Source organism: Eumetopias jubatus, unplaced genomic scaffold (assembly GCF_037043125.1).
Source record: "Eumetopias jubatus isolate StellerSeaLion01/CBP00866 unplaced genomic scaffold, mEumJub1_p1.0 scaffold_9, whole genome shotgun sequence".
Classification (NCBI taxonomy): domain Eukaryota; kingdom Metazoa; phylum Chordata; class Mammalia; order Carnivora; family Otariidae; genus Eumetopias; species Eumetopias jubatus.
The window spans coordinates 113,604,301-113,627,556 of NW_028274815.1; the positions used below are offsets into that span (position 1 = coordinate 113,604,301).

At 38.2% G+C, this 23,256-nt stretch overlaps 2 protein-coding genes and 1 pseudogene across 2 annotated transcripts; 2 read left to right on the plus strand and 1 right to left on the minus strand.

The window, feature by feature from the left end:
• The first annotated feature begins 2,055 nt into the window (after positions 1-2,055).
• DEFB128 (defensin beta 128) lies at positions 2,056-3,814 on the plus strand. The gene is made up of 2 exons (XM_028118564.1): positions 2,056-2,104; positions 3,579-3,814. Exons 1-2 carry the CDS (start codon positions 2,056-2,058, stop codon positions 3,812-3,814), a joined length of 285 nt encoding a protein of 94 aa, XP_027974365.1.
• Positions 3,815-7,282: 3,468 nt separating this feature from the next.
• Positions 7,283-13,244, plus strand: LOC114220759 (lupus La protein homolog; annotated as a pseudogene).
• A 5,256-nt stretch (positions 13,245-18,500) lies between these two features.
• DEFB127 (defensin beta 127) lies at positions 18,501-20,652 on the minus strand. The gene is made up of 2 exons (XM_028118540.1): positions 20,604-20,652; positions 18,501-18,754 (listed from the first exon to the last, which is right to left on the minus strand). Exons 1-2 carry the CDS (start codon positions 20,650-20,652, stop codon positions 18,501-18,503), a joined length of 303 nt encoding a protein of 100 aa, XP_027974341.1.
• Positions 20,653-23,256: the final 2,604 nt, after the last annotated feature.

The following is a 23,256-nucleotide window of genomic DNA, read 5'->3' on the forward strand; positions in this document are numbered from 1 at the left end:
CTTCTTATGCCCCACAAAGATCGCAGAAAGTCCCTCTGATATTAAGGAGTTGACAAACAGATTTAGGAATCCATTAAAGCAAGCAAGTAATATTACTTGTAACAATGCCATCTGTGGAAATCAGAAATATGAATTCTCTCAATAGAGGCAGCTCTCTGAGTGCTGAGTGGATATAAGGAGGTGGGTGGGAGGAGGATGTCCAGCCAAGTGCATGACAATAAATTTTGTGAACAAAGCAACCTCTTCATCTTGTATTTGAATATTTTGTCTTTGTCTCCCACAGATTGACCCGAAGGAGGCAACTGGAGAGGCAGGTTAGCACAATGGCTAAGGCCTTTACTTTTAGGTTCATGTAGACCTGGGTCGATCCTAGCTCATTCCTTACTAGCTGTGTGACATTGGACACATTACCAATTCCCTAAATTGTAGTTTTCCAATTTGAAAGAGAGAGGTATTAGGTTTGTACTTCATAGTGTTCTTGTAAGGCTTAAAGTAAGTAATGTATACAAAATGCATTTGTCATCTAGTAGGCACATGTAAGAGGTCATGGAGCTGAGGCCAAATGAGATACTGGTGGGGCTAGTGCAAATCTGGTGGGGCCATTGGTCAATTCTCATTCTGCATTTTGACATATCAGTAGCATTTGATACTTACTCCTCATTGACAAATTTAATTCACTCTGGTTACTGGTTAACATAATAAGCTATATACAATACTCATTCCGAACCCTAGCCCTAACCTGAACCTATGTTGTGATACAAGTTTAATCATCATCAACAGCTATTTATTCAGCCTTCACATATTCCAAATTTCTTTCAGGTACTGTCACAGAAAGATATTTGGGTGGGTCCTAATTACTGTAAATTCAAAGTTCTGATGTCCAGAAATTGTAAAACATGGTAAACAGAATTCTTTAGAAAATGTCTTAATTAACTTTATTACTGTCTCGGGGTATTTTATGTAGCAATAATTTATTTGGTACTTTGCAATCATTCTTTCTGTAATTACATACTGAGGATATAGCATGAGTTTTGTGTTGTGCATTAAGAACTAAAACTTGAATGAAGCCAGTGGCCTGCCCTTGAGGGGCTCATAGATTATTATAGATGAACAAATAATTGGAACATGACATATTGTGACTGCCAAGAAAAATACGGACAAGATACAATGTTGACACAAAGAAGGGAGTTTGCAGCTCTATTTAGTTGGGTCAAGGGAAACTTTCATAGATGTGGAGATGATTGAACTTAGTTTTGAAGTAAAATTAGGAGCTCATTAGGTCCAGTTTGATGGATAGGATGGGAGAGCATGATATAAATTTGTGCAAAGAAACATGTTATGGAAGTAACAAGTTGGGTTGAGGTACCCACACTAACTGGCAGAACCATAAGTGGTTCTGTAAAATGCCTAGGAGAGGTGAGCAGGGACCAGTTCCTAATGAGTTGAACACTGTACTAAAGAGATTTGATCTTTTGAGCTGTACTGGGGAAGACCTTATGGGAGACTCTGAAAAAATATCAATTTATCTAGCCAAAACTAAATGCAATCTTACTCCCAGATGACTTTCTGGAAGTTTCATACATTAAAAAATGTAATTATTATTGGATGTGCATATGTGTCTGTCTTGATTAGTTCATGATTTAATTAATCTTCCAAATGGATAACTTTTGCGAGTAAACGGTGGCATTAGCTGGTTGGGATATTGGAACGAGAGGAATAAACTTGGAGTGACTCATACAAACAAGAACATATGACCAACCAGCCTTGATCCAATTGGGCTGATGGCCCAGGTGGAGAAATCAATGTTCCTGCTCTCTGGGAGCTCTTATCCTAAGAAGAGTAGGTGTGATGTGATGGAACATTCTGTGATTATGAATTCCATATATGGAATGAAGGTGGGGTGGACTTGGATTTCCTGTCCATCGATGTGGGTTAAAATGAGAGCTCAGAATGCTAATAGCACCAAAAGCGCTTGTCTCATCTTGAAAAACTCTGTGACAGAGATCACTGGACAAAGAAATTGTGCTGCCTATTTTTCTTGGGAAGTCTGTAAACATGAAGCTCTTTCTGGTTCTCATTATTCTGCAGTTTGAGGTACCAACAGGTAACTTGTCCAAATATACCATAAAATCCTAGGAGATATTACTGTCTGTAGGAGTAGGGTTAGGGCCTTTGAGATTGTTGATATCTTGCCAATATCATCAAAAGTACCCACTCTCCTTAAGCCTGTGTCTTAGAAGAAAGCATTTGGGGAGTTAAGAGGTAAGAAGACATCAGAGCTGTACTCTCAGCAGTCGTCTCCAAAGGTAGGCATGAACCCATCATCTAGAATATCTTTATAATGTTGAACATGGTACCATCTCTTTTTTCATTCAAACTCATTTTCAGCCTTTACAACAGTAATGAGAAGAGTACAAGCTTTGGAATCATGTAGATGTGAGGTTAAAATATATCTTGATCACTGATTAGTTGTATGAATGGAACTAATTATTCCCTTTGTTTTTTTTTTTAGATTTATTTATTTTAGAGAGAGAGAGAAAGAGTGGGGAGAGGAGGAGAGGGAGAGGCAGAAAATCTCAAGCAGACTTCCCGCTGAGTATGGAGCCCAAGGGGGGGCTCGATCCCAGGACCCTGAGATCATAACCTGAGCTGAAACCAAGAGTTGGATGCTCAACCAAGTGACCCACCCAGGCACCCCTAATTATTCCCTTTGAATCTCAGTTTTCTCATCTGTCAATTGAGTATAATGATCCGATTTCATAATGACTGAATTTTCATGTGAGGAAATGTCTTTGTTTTCCCTCTTTGTTCCATGAGCTTGTTCAAATTTGTGCACAGGGGCACATAAAGAATTGGAAACAGGTGATTTAGTGACAGTTGGATCTCTAGGGAGATGGGTACACATGGAATTGAGTTTGATCCCTGGGCAACACATTTATCTGAGATAAAAAGGAGGATGGAGAGAGAGAGAAGAAGAGAGAGAGATTGAGATTGGAGCCAGGAGGATCATGGGCATGAAGACATAGAAGCTGAATAAGGGAAGTTCTCAGCAGCATTTATTGCTGAGACCCATGAAGTCTTGGCCTTGGCAAAGGGAGATTTCTACTCTTCATGTCAGTGAGGAAACCCAATTTCTCTCTTAACTTAAAAAGTCCTGTCTGTGGTACTCTTTTAAAAGTTAACTTGGCTCTGAATAGTGCCATGGTGGTAAGTTGGTACTCTCTGGGGACACTTAACTGGGGTAAGGCTGAGGGAGTACTGACTTTGCAGCATGGAAGACAGGTCAGATTTGCCAGAGTCCAAGAGCGGGACATAGCTCCAGTTGATAACCATGAATTCATCTCTCTTCTTTTTTGTCATATAAGTTCTAATGTTCTCAGAGCCAATTGGGTGTTGGCTAGGAGCATGGGGTTTTGATGTTCTTAATTTGGGATGATTTTCAAGGAGGCTCTTAGTTTTCTCTTATCAGTGTAAGGTTCACTTTGGAAGCACAGGAGGCCAAAGCTTGTGAGAACCACATAATACTTCTACTCTGCCTCAGAAACTAATCTGCATTCAATGTTGTTTCCTGTGCACAGATACAGCACGACCCAGAAAATGCTTTAGTACTATAACAGGCTACTGCCGGAAGAAATGTGGAATAGGGGAAATATATGAAATGGCATGTCTAAATGGGAAATTATGTTGTGTTAATGAAGACAAAAACAAAAAACACAAGAAAGCTCCGGAGTCACCTCACTCTTTACCACAGCCTGATGGGAAGATAGACTATGTCATCTTACCCACCACCACACTTATCACAGTGCAACTGTAAATCAATCACTTGCTTCACTGGGCTCCACTCTTCCTAAATCAGAAGTGCCACCTCCTTCGACAGCCTGGAGCAAAAGATTTATCTACTTTTTCTGTGAACTTGATTCTCCACATAATAAAATTTTATGCTTTTCTCTGGATTTATTTATTAATGTATTCACTCATTTTTTAAAACACTTTAACCATAAATGAATAGTTATAATGTTCCAGGCATTATACTAATAAGATGGGTGATACAGAGATGAAATAAAAATGTTGGTAGAAGTGGAAGTTAGCCCCTCCATTTTCTATGCAATTTCATAGCATTTCAAGTATTACTCCTCTTTTAAAAGATATTTACTTTTTATTATTTATTTATTTATTTATTTATTTATTTGACAGAGAGAGAGAGAGAGAGAGAGAGCAAAAGCAGGGGGACCAGCAGAGGGAGCACGGGAGAAGCAGACTCCCCGCTGAGCAGGGAACCCAGCATGAGGCTCTATCCCAGGACCCTGGGATCATGATCTGAGCCAAAGGCAGATGCTTAACTGACTGAGCCACCCAGGTGCCCTTCTTTTAAATGAAGTTTCTTGTGTCTAAGCAGATCTAAATGTCCCAACTTTGTGTGTGTAGGATGAATAAGGGTTTTGCTAACAACCAAAAATTCATTAAAAGAAGGCAAGATATTGGAACATTTTCATAACAGTTATTGGCCAGGTCTAATGGGCAGTGATGACAGCTAGTGATAATTCCAATACAGGTTTCCCCTGCTATCCAAAAGTAGAGCGATCCTACGAGAACTTTCATAGACCAGAATGATGTAATGTGAAGAAGCCATTACCATGAACTTATATGGAAAAATTTTTGAGTCTTCCAGACCCAAAAAATAACCTCTCTTAGGCTTTTCTGATACCTTAGGACACATCTTGCTAAGGGATGCACAAAATAAATCAAGATAAAGCACAGATGTTCACAGACGCAGTTCAAAGCTATGATGGTTTGGTGCTGGGATGCTGAGTGTAGGTCCCTGGGAAGGAGCTTGGTGAGGCCACTCTCGCTGCTCAGGGTACCCACAGCCTCTGTAATGGTTTGCTGCAAAACAAACACTGAGTGCCATTTTTGCTTTTTGCCTTTTTTATGCAAAAGACAATATCTTGCCATTTTTGCTTTTTGCCTTTTTTATGCAAAAGATAATATCTTCTTCAGATTTCTTGCAGTTCGTGAAAACAGGTACTAATGTAGGTCTTTTGTAAAAGTGGTGTAACTGCAAACTTTAAAAAAGCAGGGGTATCTGCACATCATTTGAAGTTATTTAATGTGTGTGCTCCATTTCCTTTTTAGTAGCAATTAGACCACTCGGTTGACACAAGTTTTAGACAATACTACCCTTAGAATCTTTGAAAACATTACATATTCAATTGTTTATTAATAGCATGAAATTTACAAGCTTTCAGTTACAAGGTGAATGAAGTCTGAGGATCTAATGTGAAATACAGTGATCATAGGTGAGAACACTGTATTGTGTAATTGAAATGTGCTAAGACAGTAAAACTTAAATGTTCTCACACACACACACATAAAAGCAAACAAAACCAAAAACCACCAAGTATAATGGGAGGTGATGGGTGCGTTAATTAACTAGATGGGGAGGGAGTCCTTTCATGACATACGCATCTATCAAAACACCATGATGTACCCTTTATTTTATTTTTAAAAATTTTATTATGTTATGTTAGTTACCATACAGTACATCATTAGTTTTTTATATAGTGTTCCATGATTCCTTGTTTTCGTATAACCCCCAGTGCTCCATGCAATACGTGCCCTCCTTAATATCCATCACCGGGCTAACCCATCCCCCCATCTCCCTCCCCTCTACAACCCTCAGTTTGTTTCTCAGAGTTCACAGTCTCTCATGGTTCGTCTCCCCCTCCGATTCCCCCCCTTCATTTTTTTCCTTCTTTCTCCTAATGTCCTCCCTGCTATTCCTTATGTTCCACAAATAAGTGAAACCATATGATAATTGACTTTCTCTGCTTGACTTATTTCACTTAGCATAATCTCCTCCAGTTCCGTCCATGTTGATGTAAAAGTTGGGTGTTCATCCTTTCTGATGGCTGAGCAATATTCCATTGTATATATGGACCACATCTTCTTTATCCATTCATCTGTTGAAGGGCATCTCGGCTCTTTCCACAGTTTGGCTATTGCGGACATTGCTGCTATGAACACTGGGGTGCATATGGCCCTTCTTTTCACTACATCTGTGTCTTTGGGGTAAATACCCAGTAGAAAACACCATGATGTACCCTTTAAATATCTTACAATTTGTAAGTCAATTATACCTCAATAAAACTGAAAATAAATAAAAAATTATGAAATTTAAAGCCTCATAAATGAGACATATTTAAGAAGCTCCTTATGAGCTAGATAAAATCTTAGTAAATAATGATGCTCTCCAGATGAACAGAACAGAACATCTTGTGGTAACATCCACTGATGTTGCTTAACCTGGTTAAGGTATTGGTCATAAATAATAAACTGTGGAGCTACCATTTGCTCATCCGAGATAAAGAAATCAATGGGCCTTATTCCTCCACGTGCAGCTCACCATCTCATTTCACTGGGAGGTGTAATGAGGGATACAAATATTTAGATGGATATGTTAACATTTTAAGAGCCTATAAAGACCTTCCTTTTAGTAGTTGTGGATTTTGAGAATCTTGGAGACGTGTATAGGAAACAAGGACCAGACTAAATTGTAGAATTAGAAATTATTTTGTTGACAATTTCACCATGGAAACTAATGTATGACTATTTCAATCTAATTCTCAGAGAGGTTTTTCAAGAGGTCCATGTAAGAAAGCCCTTTCTTTATTGCAACACTTAATAAGCTCCTCTTTTGCAGGCTTCCATCACTATGGGTCACCAGAGGCATTTTTAAGGAATGTCCATTTTGTCACTATGATATGAAGATGGGTCTTGCCCCTTGTCTTTAATCTGTATGTGTCCTCTACTCTATGTGAGTCCATTGATAAATTAGAAATAAGAATCCATTTTGGCTTAATTAGTATGAGATCAACCAGTGAAATGTTGCCTGTGTCAGGAGAGAGAGGTATAATGAAATGAACAAATTAAGCCTTGAATTCTGCTTTGAATGGGTGGACCTAATCTTTGCTTTGACTTTTCCTGTTGTCCTTTTTGTATCCCCTTCATACTCATAGAAGAGTGTGTGTGGTCAGTATTGTTAGGCACATGTTTTTTTGTCCACCTTATTTTTATATACAAAGTTAAATTGAAATCCTATATTTTTATTATACCTTTCTGGCACAGGCAGTATTATTGGTACTTTATTTTTCTTGGATCTGTTTTAGAACATTCTCCAAAATCTTATTCATAGAACATTTTAAATTTGCCAGAATGTTTCAGATACATTTTTCTACTAAGTCCCAACAGTTGGGACTACCCATCTCTTTGGGGGTCTTGGATAATGATCATGAAAGGTGCTGAAGATATTAGTCATTTCATATCCAAAATTCACACCTTCTTAGAAAATTTGCTCAGCCTTTCTCAGGGAGCCTATTTCAATGGGCCCCAGCAAGAGAGTAGAAGGCCAGAAAACATTATTTTGGCTACAAGTGATTGGACCAGGGTGGATGACAAATGTGTATGTAGAGATTTAACTTCTTTGGATATCCAGGTTGGGTCCTGGTAAACTGATGACTAGGAAAAGATGGAGGGAAAGAGAGAAGGAGTGAGGGAGGCAGAGAGAGAGAGAGATTTCTAATTACTGCTTCTCGTCCCTTAGGCCTCATGTAATTACTAACATTTCTTATAATAGGTCCTCCTTTTCTAAAGTGGGCTTGAGTGGGTGTATGTTTCCTATGACCTCATATCTAAGACATGAAAATTATATGTAGGGCAAGTTTTCAGGCACAGAGGTACAAATAGAGGGTTTGTTCATTAGTAATACTTAATTAGTAAAGAGTAGGATGATGGCAGTGACAGCAATTCTGATCCACTTCAACAACTAGTTTTAGAGATACACAAGTGCTTAAGAGAAGCCATGTTCAAAGCAACTTTATGATGATATTTTGTATTTACAGATAGGTTCTAAGTTAGCTTCAATTACTCAGTGGCCCTTGGGAGTATGTAGATACTCATTATCAGTTTGGTACTTTTCAAACTTTTTAAAAGTGGCCAATAAATATTATTAGAAAATGCAGTCCAACTAGTGGAAAATAATTATGGAGGGTAATAATTCAGATATTATCATTAAATAACCCCTCCCAAATAGTACATGTCAGATAAATATGAAAAGCCTAGATGCCATTAAATAATATTTCCCGAGTCCAAGAATCAGGTCACGTAAGACTTAGGCACATCTGAAATCCCTATCTTATGGCAAAATGGAAGCACAGAAATGATAGGATAGCTATGTTTCAACATTCTTTTTTCCTGTCTTTCAACCTGGCAAAAGTTGGAAGGCAATTATTTGTAACTTCTACAAATTAAATTACAATGCATAGTGAAAGTAAAATGTAGTTAACCAGTTTGAAGTAGTAAAATATAAATTTAGCAATGTATCTGTATTCTTTGGTTAAGAATAGTGGCATGGCAAGCATGCCATAATGGGAAAGCTCCCTCCCTCCCCGAAAAAGCCTATTTTAAGTAACATGCAACTAATGACTTGCAGACAGACAGAATATCCCCCCAGAGTTTGTACAAAGCCTATTTTTATTTTAAAAAGTTAAAAAGTATACAGTGAATATTAGGCATTACCCAAATTAAAAACTTCGGGGCTTCAAAGGACATCATGAAGAAAGTGTAAAGGTAATCCACAGAATGGGAGAAAATTTTTGCAAATCATATATGTAATAAGGGACTTGTATCTAGAATATATAAAGAACTATTGCAACTCAATAATAAAAAGAAAACCCAATTAAAAAATGGACAGAAAATAGCCCTTATCTTTTTGCACATTAGGCCAGCTCGTAGTGCTGGGAAGTCAGTACGCTGCAGTCTGCTGTCACTGTTAGTGATTGTGGCTCTGTGGACTGGGACCTTACAGAGAGCCACAGTGGATGAAAATGGTGATAATGAAAAAAATGGCTGCTCTGGAGGCCAAACTGTCATCAAATTGAGTATGATTTTGGTGACTTCAATTTGCCACATGATAAAACTTTATTTTATTTTTTTTAACATGATAAAACTTTAAAGGCACAGATCAAACTGGATAAGGGTTGGTTACCTTTAAAGATAATGATAAAATTCATCTATCTATCTAACTTTAATGTAATAGCAGAAGCATTGAGCAAATCAAAGGCAGGACTCATGGACATAAATGAAGCTAAAACTAAAATCAGAAGATCTCCAAGCAAACCTTACCCTGAAGTAACTGATGAGTATAAAAATGATGTTAAAAAAAAAAGATCTGGGGTGCCTGGGTGGCTCAGTTGGTTAATTGACTGCCTTCAGCTCAGGTCATGATCCTGGAGTCCTGGGATTGAGTCCTGCATCGGGCTCCCTGCTCGGCAGGGAGTCTGCTTTTCCCTCTGACCCTCCCCCCTCTCATGCTCTCTCTCTCATTCTTTCTGTCAAATAAATAAATAAATAATCTTTTTTTTTTAAAAGATCTGTTTATATTAAAACCTTCTCAACTGATACAATGCTTGATGACATAAAAGAGTGGTAAGAGATAAAGGTCAAATACTAGATATTCAGATGGAAAGAACATTGCACAGAATATTTAAGGGATCAGTATATGCTGTGTTTGATAGTATTGAATCTAAGAAGTTTGTTGAGACTTCTGGCCAGAATACAGGGACCTGATAATACTTTTCAAGGAAGACTACTTTGGAAGGAGAAGAAACAGAAGCAGAAGGAAGAGGGAGGGGTGCCTGGGTGGCTCAGTTGGTTGTGTCTGCCTTAGGCTCAGGTCAAGATCCCGGAGTCCTAGGATCAAGCCCCATGTTGGGCTCTCTCCTCAGTGGGGAGCCTGCTTCTCCCTCTCCCTCTGCCTGCTTGTGCTCCCTCTCTCTCTGTCAAGTAAATAAATAAAATCTTTAAAAAAAAAAGTTACCTGGGAAGTACTAAACGACGACATGGAACAAGAAGCATTGAAAAAAGTCATGAATCAACAAGAATCCCTCAACAAAAGGAAGTCTAAAGGTCTCAGATTTAAAGGAAGAAGAAAGGGAAATTAAGCTGCCTAGGATGGGTAAAGGAAAAGTTCAGTTTCAGGGCAAGAAAATGAAATGTGATCGTGATTATAAAGGGGATAAAAATGGTGCAGCTGGACGAGGAAAATGAGCAAGAGAAGAAACAAAGAAGAACCTGCACTGAAACAACAGAAAATAGAAAATGGTGCTGGAGACCAGTAGTTTAGAAAACAAACTGTTTATTCATTTTATTTTTTTTAATTTTTATTATTTTTAAAATTTTTATTTTTTTAGTTTCCGATATAGAGTTCAGTAATTTATCAGTTGTGTGTAACACCCAGTGCTCATCACATCATGTGCCCTCCTTAATTCCCATCACCCAGTTACCCCACCTCCCCCACCTCCCCTCCAGCAACCCTCAGTTTGTTTCCTATAGTTAAGAGTCTCTTACGGTTTTTCTCCCTCTCTGATAACTTCCCATTCAGTTTTCCTTCCCTTCCCCTATGATCTTCTGTGCTATTTCTTATATTCCACATACGAGTGAAACCATATGATACTTGTCTTTTTCTGATTGACTTATTTCGCTCAGCATAATGCCCTCCAGTTCCACCCATGTCGAAGTAAATGGTAAGTATTCATCCCTCCTGATGGCTGAGTAATATTCATTTTAATTAGATTTTAAGTTGCTTTTGTCTTTGGAGGCTTTTAAAAAGAAAACTGAATTAGGTCCCCTTCAGTGTCACTTGTAAGAAAGGAAAATTTTTTTGTTGTTTAATGTGTCTTTTTTTGTTATCCAAATGAAGATTTAAAAAACATTTGGTTCTGTTTGTGTTATTTTAGATGATTTAAGAGTCAAAAGAAAGATTCTTCCACTAAATTACTTTTATAATATGAGAATGTTTTAGTACAAACTAATAAAATATATATACTACATGAAAAGCAAAAAAAAATAAACAAAACATCTGATAGACATTTCCTGTAAACACACGAGAAAAATGTGCAACATCACTAGTCATCAGATAAATGCAAGTCAAAACCATAATGATATACCATTTCATACTCATTAGGATAGCCATAATCAGAAGGGCAGATAATAACAAGTTTTAGCGTGGATGTGGAGAACTTGGAACCCTCATACCCTGCTAGTGGGTATATAAAAATGGTGCAGCTATATTGGAAAACAATCTAGCAATTCCTCAAGTGTTAAACATAGATTTACTATAGTTTGATCTGACAGTTGCACTTCTAGGTATATATGCAAGAGAAATGAAAACATACTTCCAAAGACTTGTACACGAATGTTCACGGCACCATTATTGATAATAAATAGCCCAGGTCACATGCCTGCACCCTGGGAGTAGCTTTGGATTGTCCAGACTCATTCCTACAACCAAAATAAGAATCATGTTGAAAAAGTGTTGAGGGGCGCCTGGGTGACTCAGTCATTAAGTGTCTGCCTTCAGCTCGGGTCCTGATCCCAGGGTCCTGGGATTGAGTCCTGCATCCGGCTCCCTGCTTGGCGGGAAGCCTGCTTCTCCCTCTCCCACTCCCCCTGCTTGTGTTCCCTCTCTTGCTCTCTCTCTCTCTGTCAAATAGATAAATAAAATCTTAAAAAAAAAATGTGTTGAGAAGTCAATTATCTGACAGTTGTCCATTGACCAGTTTTGAGATTCAGCAGAGAACCTCTTCCTTAAATGGGACTGGAGCTAGAGTAGATTTTCAGGGACAGAATCAGAGTAATTGGCCTAGCCTTAGAGATACCACTAGAAAGCGTACAGGTGTATTGTGAGGAGACACTGCACTACAACCTACAGTGCTTGCTTTTCGAAGAAACAAGGGAGACGCTGCTCTTGGGTTACAGTTCAAGGAAAAAAAATCGATATTTTCTAGGCAATGTCTCAGGTTCAGAGCCATCTCAACCCTGATTCCCAGGCATAGAGAAGACAGGAGAGAAGTCTCCTTTCCCTCTAAGAGTGGGCTTAAGTGAGGGAGAGAGTGAATTGGGGCATGCAATTGTAACAAGGTCAGTTGACTATAGGTGACTTGGGTGGCTGTATTGAAGGAAACAGGAGCAGCACCATCTATAGTCACTTAAATAAAGGAAAATTTATATATTATTTCAACACTTACTGTATACATTGAATGTAGGATCCTGCTGTCAGCTTGGTGTATTGTCAGGATCTCACTGAGCTTCACTTGTCAACTCTATGTGCCATAATTGTTAAAACGGTACCACTGGTTCAATCCATGGCTTCCAGAATTCATTTAAGGGGTTTAAATTGGCAGCTGGTGTTGTGATAATGAGACAACACAAGGACACCTATTATCCTTCAGGAAATGACATTACCACCATATCCAATGAATAATCAACTACTATAAATTATAGCTACTAAATACCTCCCAAATCTATCCACTTTGCCATCTTTGCTGTCTTGACTTTGGTCCAAACCACCTTTTTCTCCTGGCGCATTATAATACCTTTTATCTATTCTCTCCCTGTCTACTTCCAGTTTCAATGCATTTTATGTACTCAGTACAGAGCTATTAAAAAAGTGCAGACCTGACCACATCATTCCCTGCTTAAAATACTTAATGGCTTCCTATTCCTCTTCAGTTAAAGATTAAAATGGGTCTATTAGCCTCTGCCCTATTAGTCTGTTGGTCTCTGCGCATGTCTCCAACATCATCCTTTGTCCTGCTATCTGCCCACAAGCTCTGTTTCTTCATTTTTCTTTCTTTGCGTGTGGATGTCCGGTTGTTCCAGCACTATTTGTTGAAGAAACTATCTTTTCTCCATTGAATTGATTTCCCTCCTTTGTCAAAGATCAGTTGACTATATTTATGTAGGTCTGTTTCTGAGCTCTCCATTCTGTTCCATTGATCTACTTGTCTATTTTTTTTAACAATACCACACTGTCTTGATTACTGTAGCTCTATAGTAAATCTATATGTCTGGTAATGTCAGTCCTCAGACTGTTTTCTAAATAACGTATATGTTTTAACAATAATATGTACACACCAAATTGGCACTTTTTTATTATTTATGCTTTAATATACATTGTATTCTACAGGGAGGTTAATTGAAGAATTCCAAGTTTTACAGTCTGCATCGATGTATGTGGATTCAGATACATGTATTTATTTTAAAAATCAGTTCATCATGATTCAGCTTGCTTCAGGTCTCATTCATGTTTCCAAACCCTCAGGTACTATGTATTTCTGTGTTTAAATAGTGGATTTGAACTCAACAATGATACCAGAGTGATTGTAAAGGTGAAGGAAGAGCACTAGAGTTAGTTAATTCAATTCTGTCACTCTCTGTGATCAAATTTGTGTTTAACTATCCAAACGGTGAAAGAGAATGCAAGTTGTAATATTTTTGTTAGTACCAATTTCAATACATATATGAAGTATTTTTCTGGATTTGAATTGTATCTTTAAAATTGAAATTTATTCTTCTTTTAGGTCTTATTTTAAAATTAAAAAATAAATTAAGGAAATTATTACTAATTTTACACAATTATTATAGACAGATTTTGTTGTATGGCAAGAAAAAGTGGCCCACTCTGGATATCAACTATGACAGGGACTCCCCCTACTCTATTCTACTCCATCTTCCATGGATTACTGTCACTGGGGAGAGGAGAGGCAGAGAGTACAACTCTCTTTATGTGACTGGGCAACACTGCACCATGCTCTTGCTCTGTGAGATAATTGTCTTTTGTGTGGCAGGTGTTCAAATCCTAGCTTGTTCACGGGGTACATGTGTGGTTCTTTGCAATGCTCTTCAGGTACCTCCTTCTGCCAAGTGTGTCTTTTTCCTCAGTGTTATTAAGATAGAATTGACAGGTAACATTGTGTAAGCTTGAGGTGTACAATGTGATGATATGATACATGTGTATATTACGAGAGGATTACCACAATAAGGTTAGTTTAACACATCTATCACCTCACATAATTATTATTATTTTTTGTGGTGAGAACATTTGTGATCTACTCTCTTAGCAATTTTCAAGTATGTAACACAGTATTATTAACTGTAGTCACCATGGTGTATGTTACGTTACATCCCCAGAGCTTATTCATTTTTTAAAAGATTTTATTTATTTGAGAGAGAGTGAAAGCAAGAGAGATCACAGAGGGAGAGGGAGAAGTAGCCTCGCCGCTGAGCGGATTCCAGGACCCTGAGATCATGACCGGAGCCTAAGGCAGATGCTTAACTGACTGAGCCACCCAGGCTCCCTGAGATTATTCATCTTATAACTGAAAGTTGTACCCAGCATCTCCCCATTCCCTCCAGCTCCTGGCAACTACCATTCTCCTCTCTAACTGTGAGTGTAACTCTGAGTTTGGCTTTTTCAGTTTCTGCATATAAATGAGAGCATATGGTATTTGTCTTTTTCTGTCAATTATTTCACTTAGCATAATTCCCTCGAGGCCTCTGTTTTGTTGCAAAAGGCAAGATTTCCTTATTTTTTAAGGCTGAATAATATTCCATTGTGTGTGTGTATCTATATTTATATTTATATCACATTTTCTTTTTTTAGTTCTATTTTTTAAATTTTTATTGTTATGTTAATCACCATACATTACATCATTAGTTTTTGATGTAGTGTTCCATGATTCATTGTTTGTGCATAACACCCAGTGCTCCACGCAGGACGTGCCCTCTTTAATACCCATCACCGGGCTAACTCATCCCCCCACCCCCCTCCCCTCTAGAACCCTCAGTTTGTTTTTCAGAGTCCATCGTCTCTCATGGTTCGTCTCCCCCTCCGACTTACTCCCCTTCATTCTTCCCTTCCTGCTATCTTCTTCTTCTTCTTTTTTTTCTTAACATACATTGCATTATTTGTTTCAGAAGTACAGATCTGTGATTCAACAGTCTTGTACAATTCACAGCGCTCACCATAGCACATACCCTCCCCAATGTCTATCACCCAGCCACCCCATCCGTCCCACCCCCCACCACTCCAGCAACCCTCAGTTTGTTTCCTGAGATTAAGAATTCCTCATATCAGTGAGGTCATATGATACATGTCTTTCTCTGATTGACTTACTTCACTCAGCATAACACCCTCCAGTTCTATCCACATCGTTGCAAATGGCAAGATCTCATTCCTTTTGATGGCTGCATAATATTCCATTGTGTATATATATCACATCTTCTTTATCCATTCATCTGTCGATGGACATCTTGACTCTTTCCACAGTTTGGCTATCGTATATCACATTTTCTTTATTCATTCATCCATTGACAGATACTTAGGTTGTTTTCATGTCTTGGCTATTGTAAATAATGCTTCAATCAAGATGGGAGTGCAGATGTCTTTTTAAGATAGTTTTATAATTTCCTTTGGATATATACCCAGAAGTGGGATTGCTAGATTGTATGGTAGTTCTTATTTTAATTTAAATTTTATTATTTTTATAATAATAATATATAATATTTTATTAGGTTTATTCACCTAATTTTTTTTGAGTATAGTTGACACACAATGTTCAGATGTACAACTTAGTGAATTGGCAAGTTTATACATTATACTATGTTCACCACAAGTGTAGCTACCATCTGTCCCTATTTTTAATTTTTTGAGGAACCTTCCATAATAGTAGCCTCCCACACTGTTTTCCGTAGTGGCTATGCCAATTTGCCTCTCCACCAACAGTTACACAAGGGTTCTTTTCACCATATCCTTGCTAGCACTTGATATCTCTTATTTTTTTGATGGTAGCCATTCTTAGAGGAGTGAAATGAGATCTCATTATAGTTTTGCTTTGCATTTCCCTGATAATTAGTGATGTTTAGCACCTTTTCTTGTATACGTTGGCCATTTGTATGTCTTTGGAAAAATGTGCATCCAGGTATTTTGCACATTTTATTTTATTTATTTATTTTATTTTTTTAAAGATTTTATTTATTTGACAGAGAGTGAGAGAGCACAAGCAGGGGAAGCAGCAGGCAGAAGGAGAGGAAGAAGCAGGCTCCCCGCTGAACAGAGAGCCCGATGCGGGGCTCGATCCCAGGACCCTGGGATCATGACCTGAGCTAAAGACAGCCGCTTAACTGACTGAGCCACCCAGGCGCCCCTATATTGCACATTTTAAAATTGGCTTGTTTGAATTTCTCCTATTGAGTTGTATGATTTCCTTATATATTTTGGATATTAAACAATTAGGGGAGTATGGACCTCATAACAATATGACTATGATTCAAAAACTGTTGAGTGTATTTGGTGTTATGGTCTTTAGATGGGGCATTGGATATCACTATTATCAGAGTTCAAGAAAAGACCACGAGTCCATCTGTCACAAGCAGATAAAAAATGACAAAACCACTAACCATTAAGAATGCAATACACATTATTTATTAAGGAGACAAGGAAGCAGACACCTTCCCCACCTAACTACAGAACAAAAAATAACTGGAAGGACATTTAGATTCAGAGTGGTTATAGAAGACAAAGCATGATGGAATGGAATGGATACAACCCAGGAGACTACTGCCCCCTGAGTACCAGTCATTATGTACATTTTGATTTTAAGAATTTAAGAACTAGAGAATTGAGTTCTTAATTGGATTGGTGGGTCCCAATGTGGTTCATAATATAGTTTGAGCCAGTCTGTAATAAAATGGGAAAAACTGTAATAATGCAATGAGATTTTAAGAAATCTGAATGAATTTAGTTAAAAATCTGTCCTTTTAAAACCCTTACTATGTCATATGTACATATTACTTGATAATAAAATTTAACTTTTGGAATGATGGTGATATTTAATGATAAATTAATAAATGATGATGATAATTGGCAAACTTTTGTAAATCAAAAAAATATTTTTTTAGATTTACTGATCTAAGAGAGCCAGGACTAGAAGAACATAACAGAGGTCAATATAAATGAAAAGTAAATGTCAGTTTAAGCCATAAAAAATCTCATGGCAAGACAGAGGATAGTACTGAGACAAACTGTATGAGGGACAAGTGTGTAAAAGTTTTTGTGTAGGATATTTTTTGTTTGTTTTCAAGTTGTGTTGTTTGATTTGATTTATATATCATCAAAGTAATCTTACTGTATATGTAACTATAACCAACTGAGAAAATTACATGGTACCCATTTGTCTTCATTGTCTTCATATCATTGAGATTCTATTTATGTACTTATCTAAGAAAAGTGAGAAGGCTCATAACATAATAACGAACATACTATATGCCACAAATTTGTGGAACACTGCTAAAGCTGTGTATAGAAGGAAACTTATAGCTTTAAAATACTCGTATTTGAAATGAAGAAAGGCTAAAAACATAAACAGTGAGATAAACATCACCTAACGTTAGAAAAAGAAGAGCATGTTGAAACCAAAAGAGTAGAAATAAGACATTATACACCTAAAACTGAATTTTATGGCATGTAAAGTTGTTTGAAAAACAAGTGGAAAAAACAAAGTGGAAATAAAAGCATTAATGAAGATATTAAAGAAATGGAAACTAGACAAAAATTAACAAAGAAAATTTGTTTTTTAAAGATTAATCAAAGTGATAAGTAAATAGACTTACCAAGAAAAAAAGAGAGGAGATATAAACAATGTCTTCCAGAAGGCCAACAGACACATGAAAAAGTGCTCAACATCACTCGGCATCAGGGAAATACAAATCAAAACCTCAATGAGATACCACCTCACACCAGTCAGAATGGCTAAAATTAACAAGTCAGGAAATGACAGATGTTGGCGAGGATGCAGAGAAAGGGGAACCCTCCTACACTGTTGGTGGGAATGCAGGCTGGTGCAGCCACTCTGGAAAACAGTGTGGAGGTTCCTCAAAAAGTTGAAAATAGAGCTACCATATGACCCAGCAATTGCACTCCTGGGTATTTACCCCAAAGATACAAATGTAGTGATCTGAAGGTGCACTTGCACCCCAGTGTTTATAGCAGCAATGTCCACAATAGCCAAGCTATGGAAAGGGCCTAGATGTCCATCAATAGATGAATGGATAAAGAAGATGTGGTATATATATAAAATGGATCCTTATTCATCAACCAGACAAGTTCATGTATATTCTCGTGAAATGTCCTGTTTGTTACAGTTTCTTTCCATTTGTTGATTTTGTTCTGTTCATGCAGATTGCCTTCTCACAAACACTCACTGGTTGAAATCCTAACACATTTCAGAAGGCACCACTATAATCTTAAACTCACTCATGATTTTCCCAGAATACTTGGTTTCACCTTTCCCTCTCCTGAATTCCATGACAACTTTCCTGAGTTTCTTGTTCCAGTCTTCCATGTTATGGATTTTTAGTGTGCTGATTATATCCCCTTTCCAAGGGGGAGGTTTTGAGTTGTCCTTATCAATTCATCATTTGGTGTATTGAGTGTTCAATCTTTTAAAGAACAAACGAGTCAGAAAACTGGCAATGAACTTTATTAGAATCTGCTGTAAGGTCATTCTGGAGGTCAAGGAATCAGAAGGGAGAAGATGTGGACCTCTTCATCTTACTTTATTGGAATAGGGTGAGAAATAAAGGAAAAGAAAATTATACTTGATTTATGTAGAATTTGCCTTGGGTCTTGAATAATTTTCTATAGGTATATCCTCATCTTGAGGGAAAGTCATTGCATATGTCCTTGGCTTTGGAGGAGGTGGCTTTGTAATTTTTCTACGTGCTTCCAATTCCACGATACTGAGGCAACAATATCTCCCATTTTCACATAGTACTTGACGTATTTCACTTATTCTGCATATTTTCCTGCAATATCCATGTATATATTCACCCCAGCATCTCTTAAGTTGTTCAGTTACTGTGCATATAAAGAACAATAGGCCAAGATCAGTGTTTGAGACTAAAAGGCAACTTTGGTAATGGGGAAGACAGACGATGTTTATGGGGTTTACGTGTATGGGAGATCCACAGGCATATACTCATAAGATCCTATGGAGGATGCTCCAAGAAGGTAAACCTCAGTGTTTATGTCTAACTGATCACTCATATTTATTTCCTCCTGGGTTTTGGGCTTCCATCTAACATCTGGTGGATTCCTCCAAGAGCATCAGATCTTGCTTGGGAAAATAAAGGAACTGAATCTTTGATTTCAGGTTATGGAACTATATACTCCATCTGGGAACCTCAGCACATCTGTCTCCATTTGAATGCTCCCAGGGCACTACTTCTTTACCACTGCCCCACCTCTAGTGCCCAGAGAATAACAATTTGTTCCTATGTATTTATATGTGAGTCAGATTATGCTCTTGGGTTCATACTCAGTACCATGGTCAAGAATGACTGTCTTGGGGCACCTGGGTGGCTCAGTCATTAAGTGTCTGTCTTCAGCTCAGGTCATGATCCCGGGGTCCTGGGATCGAGCCCTGCATCAGGCTCCCTGCTCTGCGGGAGGCCTGCTTCCCACTCTCCCTCTCCCCCTGCTTGTGTTCCCTCCCTCTCTCTCTCTCTCTGTGTTTCTCTCTGTCAAATAAATAAATAAAATCTTAATTAAAAAATATGAATGACTGTCTTATTATCCAGTCAGGTATTTTTTCTCTCAATAATCTTCCTCTCCTATTAATTCGCAGCATTGCACATTTTTGCCACTGCATATCTTCCTTTGGCTTCTATGTTGTCACAATAATCTTGGACTTGTTTTACCCCTCTATGGGTCCTCATTCTCCTTCCACCTCTAGAGGCAAGAAGTTCTCCAATGTTCAGTCCCAGAACTTTGCTCACCTTGATATATATTCTTTCCTTTAGTGATCCTAAATACTTCCAGTGATCTACAGATTTAAGATGTTCAGATTTTGGCTTCTGGGCTTGCACAATCCCCTGAGATAGACCCTCAATGGACTCCACCAAGAGCATCAGGTCTTGTTTGCTGAGGCCAGCAAAGATGCTGCCTCCCACCCCAGATTCTAGAACTCCTTTGATTCTTAGGAGTTTGAGGGGCCAGGGACAGACCATTACTAATCCTAGAAGAAGAGTCAAATATAAGAGATCTGCTTTTGAAAGAGGAAGGAAAACTAATTTTTAAGTTCTTAGTATGTGCCAAGCCTTATGCTAGATGTTTTACAAATGTTATTTAATAAAGTCACCAGGATCCATGTATAATTACCTCCACAAATGAGGACTCTGAGGCTCAGAGAGTCTTTACCATTTATCTGAGGTTGATAAACTAGTAGACATTGAAAGTTTATTTCTCAAACCTGACTCCAAAGTTGGTGCTTCTTTCACTATTCACACTCTGTAGACTAAAATGTATATTGGAGTGGAAGAAAATATGGCTGGGTGTCAGTAAAAACTGTATCCAAAAAAATAAAGGCATTCCTAGATATTGGGCCCATTCCTTTCTATAATGAGACCTTCCCAGAGGAAAATTATGGCTGCTTTTCAACTCTGTAAATACTTCTTTTTAAGAACAGTACCATAGTTTAAAAAACAAAAAACAAAAAACAAAAACAAAAACAAAAACAAAAAACCAGTACTGTGGTAGAAGGCATTTCTACCTTCTAGAAGAGGAAATTTCTGGTGACACTGGGTAGACTTTAGGCATCCCAAGGGGCCCTATCTCCTACTACCACAAATTATGAAATTCCCTTTGTTCTTGGAAATACTCTATCCCATTGTTGGCTTGAGCGAGCCCCTGGAAAGCTCTGGATTACCTTTGGACTTCTGTAACAGCAGAATTGCAGTGATCAGGAGGAGCTTCATGGCCAGGCTTCCCACAGGAGGTGGCAGCCGAAGCTCTTTGTCCAGTGAGTTGCACACCATGTCACCTTCCTCAGAGACTTGGATTCTTATGCACCAAACTAGAACAGATGGTATGATATGAAGTGTGTTCCCAAATGTCTGAACTGTGGACTCTGCACCATGTGGGCAGGCACAGGAAATTTGAGGTTACCCACTTTACCCCCACGTGGAATTCAGAGACTCAGCGTGTTCTGTCTCATCCTATCTGATGCCTTCTGTAGGCTGTAGACTACTGGTGAGAATAATCTGGCTTTCTCTACTTTGGCTGTCTGCCCTGCTAGACCAGGGTAGACGTGTTCACTTCTAAGTATGAATAAAGTAATATAAATAATGAAGGCTATTCCATTTACTGCATTCATCTAAGTCTAGGATCTCTGGGCGTTGTGTCTATCACTTCAGTCCCTCCAAATGGTAGCTGATTTTCATGCCCACATACTAGATAAGTTTAATTACTCACAGACAAGCAATATACAATGATAGGGGAATAATAGGATAACTAAAATACAATTTCATTTAGAATCGACAAGGAGGAGAAAAGACAGAGATAACATAGCATATATAGCATCATCCTGATGGACAACAGCAAGTGTTTCTTTCCTGTCAGTGTAGAGAATTCTTTAGTTTGTATTCTTTCTGTTCTGCTGTCTGGGAAGATGTCACTTGTCCATTAATCTCAGTGGCCATTTTTCTTGGAGGAGGTTGGAGGAGAATTCTTCTGGGGGATGTGCTACTTTAGCAGCACATTTCCCATTAGTGCAGGTTTAGAAAACTATACAAATGATTTTGTTACCCAGGCTTTGATTTCTATGGCATATTATCTCTTTTTGAAAGATAACACACTTTCCTTTGAATTGCTTTCAGTCACTTTCATGTCTAAGAACAATCAACAAATCATTTTGAATCAGGAAATTCATTTTAGAGCCCAACCAGGGCGCTGATATCTACAGAACAAGATTTTGGAGATTATACCAACTCTATACCATCTCTAAGCTCATCCCTTAACTTAACCTCTCACTCAGGCCCTGGCTGTAAGCAGTTCAATACAGTAGCATTGGGACAATGTGGATGAACTAACTCAGAGATCACCATGAATTTATAGTGGTATCAATGTATACTTTTGTGTAATGCCACACCAGCAACACTTGTCTATCTAAATTTAGAAATGTACACAACAAATAATTGCATTAATGCAGGGTTGTGGTGTGCCCAAGGAATTAAAGGACTGAAAGAAGAACAAAGGAGTCCTAGTTACTGGCTAGAGAGCTATTGAAATAGATCATGGACTCTCTTCTCAATATATAGAGAAATATAAATGGTGTGGCTAATAAATTGATCTTTGAGTTTTGACAATGAGTTTATTTTTTTAAAAGATTTTTTTTTTAATTTATTTGGGAGAGAGAGAGAGCATGTGCGAGTGGGGGGAGGGACAGAGGGAGAGGAATAGAGAGAATCCTCAAGGATATTCTTCACTGAGTGTGGAGCCCGACTTGGGACTCAGTCCCACTACCCTAAGATCATGACCCGAGCGGAAGCCAAGAGTTGGATGGTCAACCAACTGAGCCACCCAGATGCCCCTAAAGAGTTTATTTATATTAACAAAATGTATTGCCTGTGCAATGGAGAGAACATTCTGTATCTAATATGCACTATGTTTCACCAATTCCTTGATTAGAAAACTCACATTCTTTTGTTCCACAGATAACATTAAGACTGCATCTTGGAAAAAGTGGTATCTCTATACTCCCACTTTAGTAATGTGTGTGTGCTTGTGTGTGTGTGTATGTGTGTATGTGTATGTCTTTTCTGTCCCCTGCTGCCAGAGAGTCAATGAGTCTGATCTCCTAGACTGATTCCATAGAGAGTCTTCCTTTCTCCACATCCCCCTAGGGCTAAACAGTAGGTGTTCTCATGAGCAAGATGGGATGAATAAAGAACATGATGTTTCTTAGGAAAACATCCACTGGGACTTTTATTTATTTATTTAAAATTTTATTGTTATGTTAATCACATACATTACATCATTAGTTTTTGATGTAGTGTTCCATGATTCATTGTTTGTGCATAACACCCAGTGCTCCACGCAGAACATGCCCTCTCTAATACCCATCACCAGGCTAACCCATCCCCCCACCCCCCTCCCCTCTAGAACCCTCAGTTTGTTTTTCAGAGTTCAACTGGGACTTTTAAAAGTACAATTTGTTTTAATGTACTACTTATAAAAGGACAGGAGTGTAATATATTTCTGGATAACTCACCCACCATGCTCTATTGAGGAGTTAGGAGAGCAAATTATTTGATTATTTAAATGGGTCGACCAGGGAAGTTGTGTTTGTTTGCAAGATTAAAAATTTTTTATTTTTTTCTTTCTGGGCGCCTGGGTGGCTCAGTTGGTTAAGCGACTGCGTTCGGCTCAGGTCATGATCCCGGAGTCCCAGGATTGAGTCCCACATCGGGCTCCCTGCTCAGTAAGGGAGCCTGCTTCTCCCTCTGACCCTCCCCCCTCTCATGTACTCTCTCTCTCTCATTCTCTCTCTCTCAAATAAATAAATAAATCTTTAAAAAATT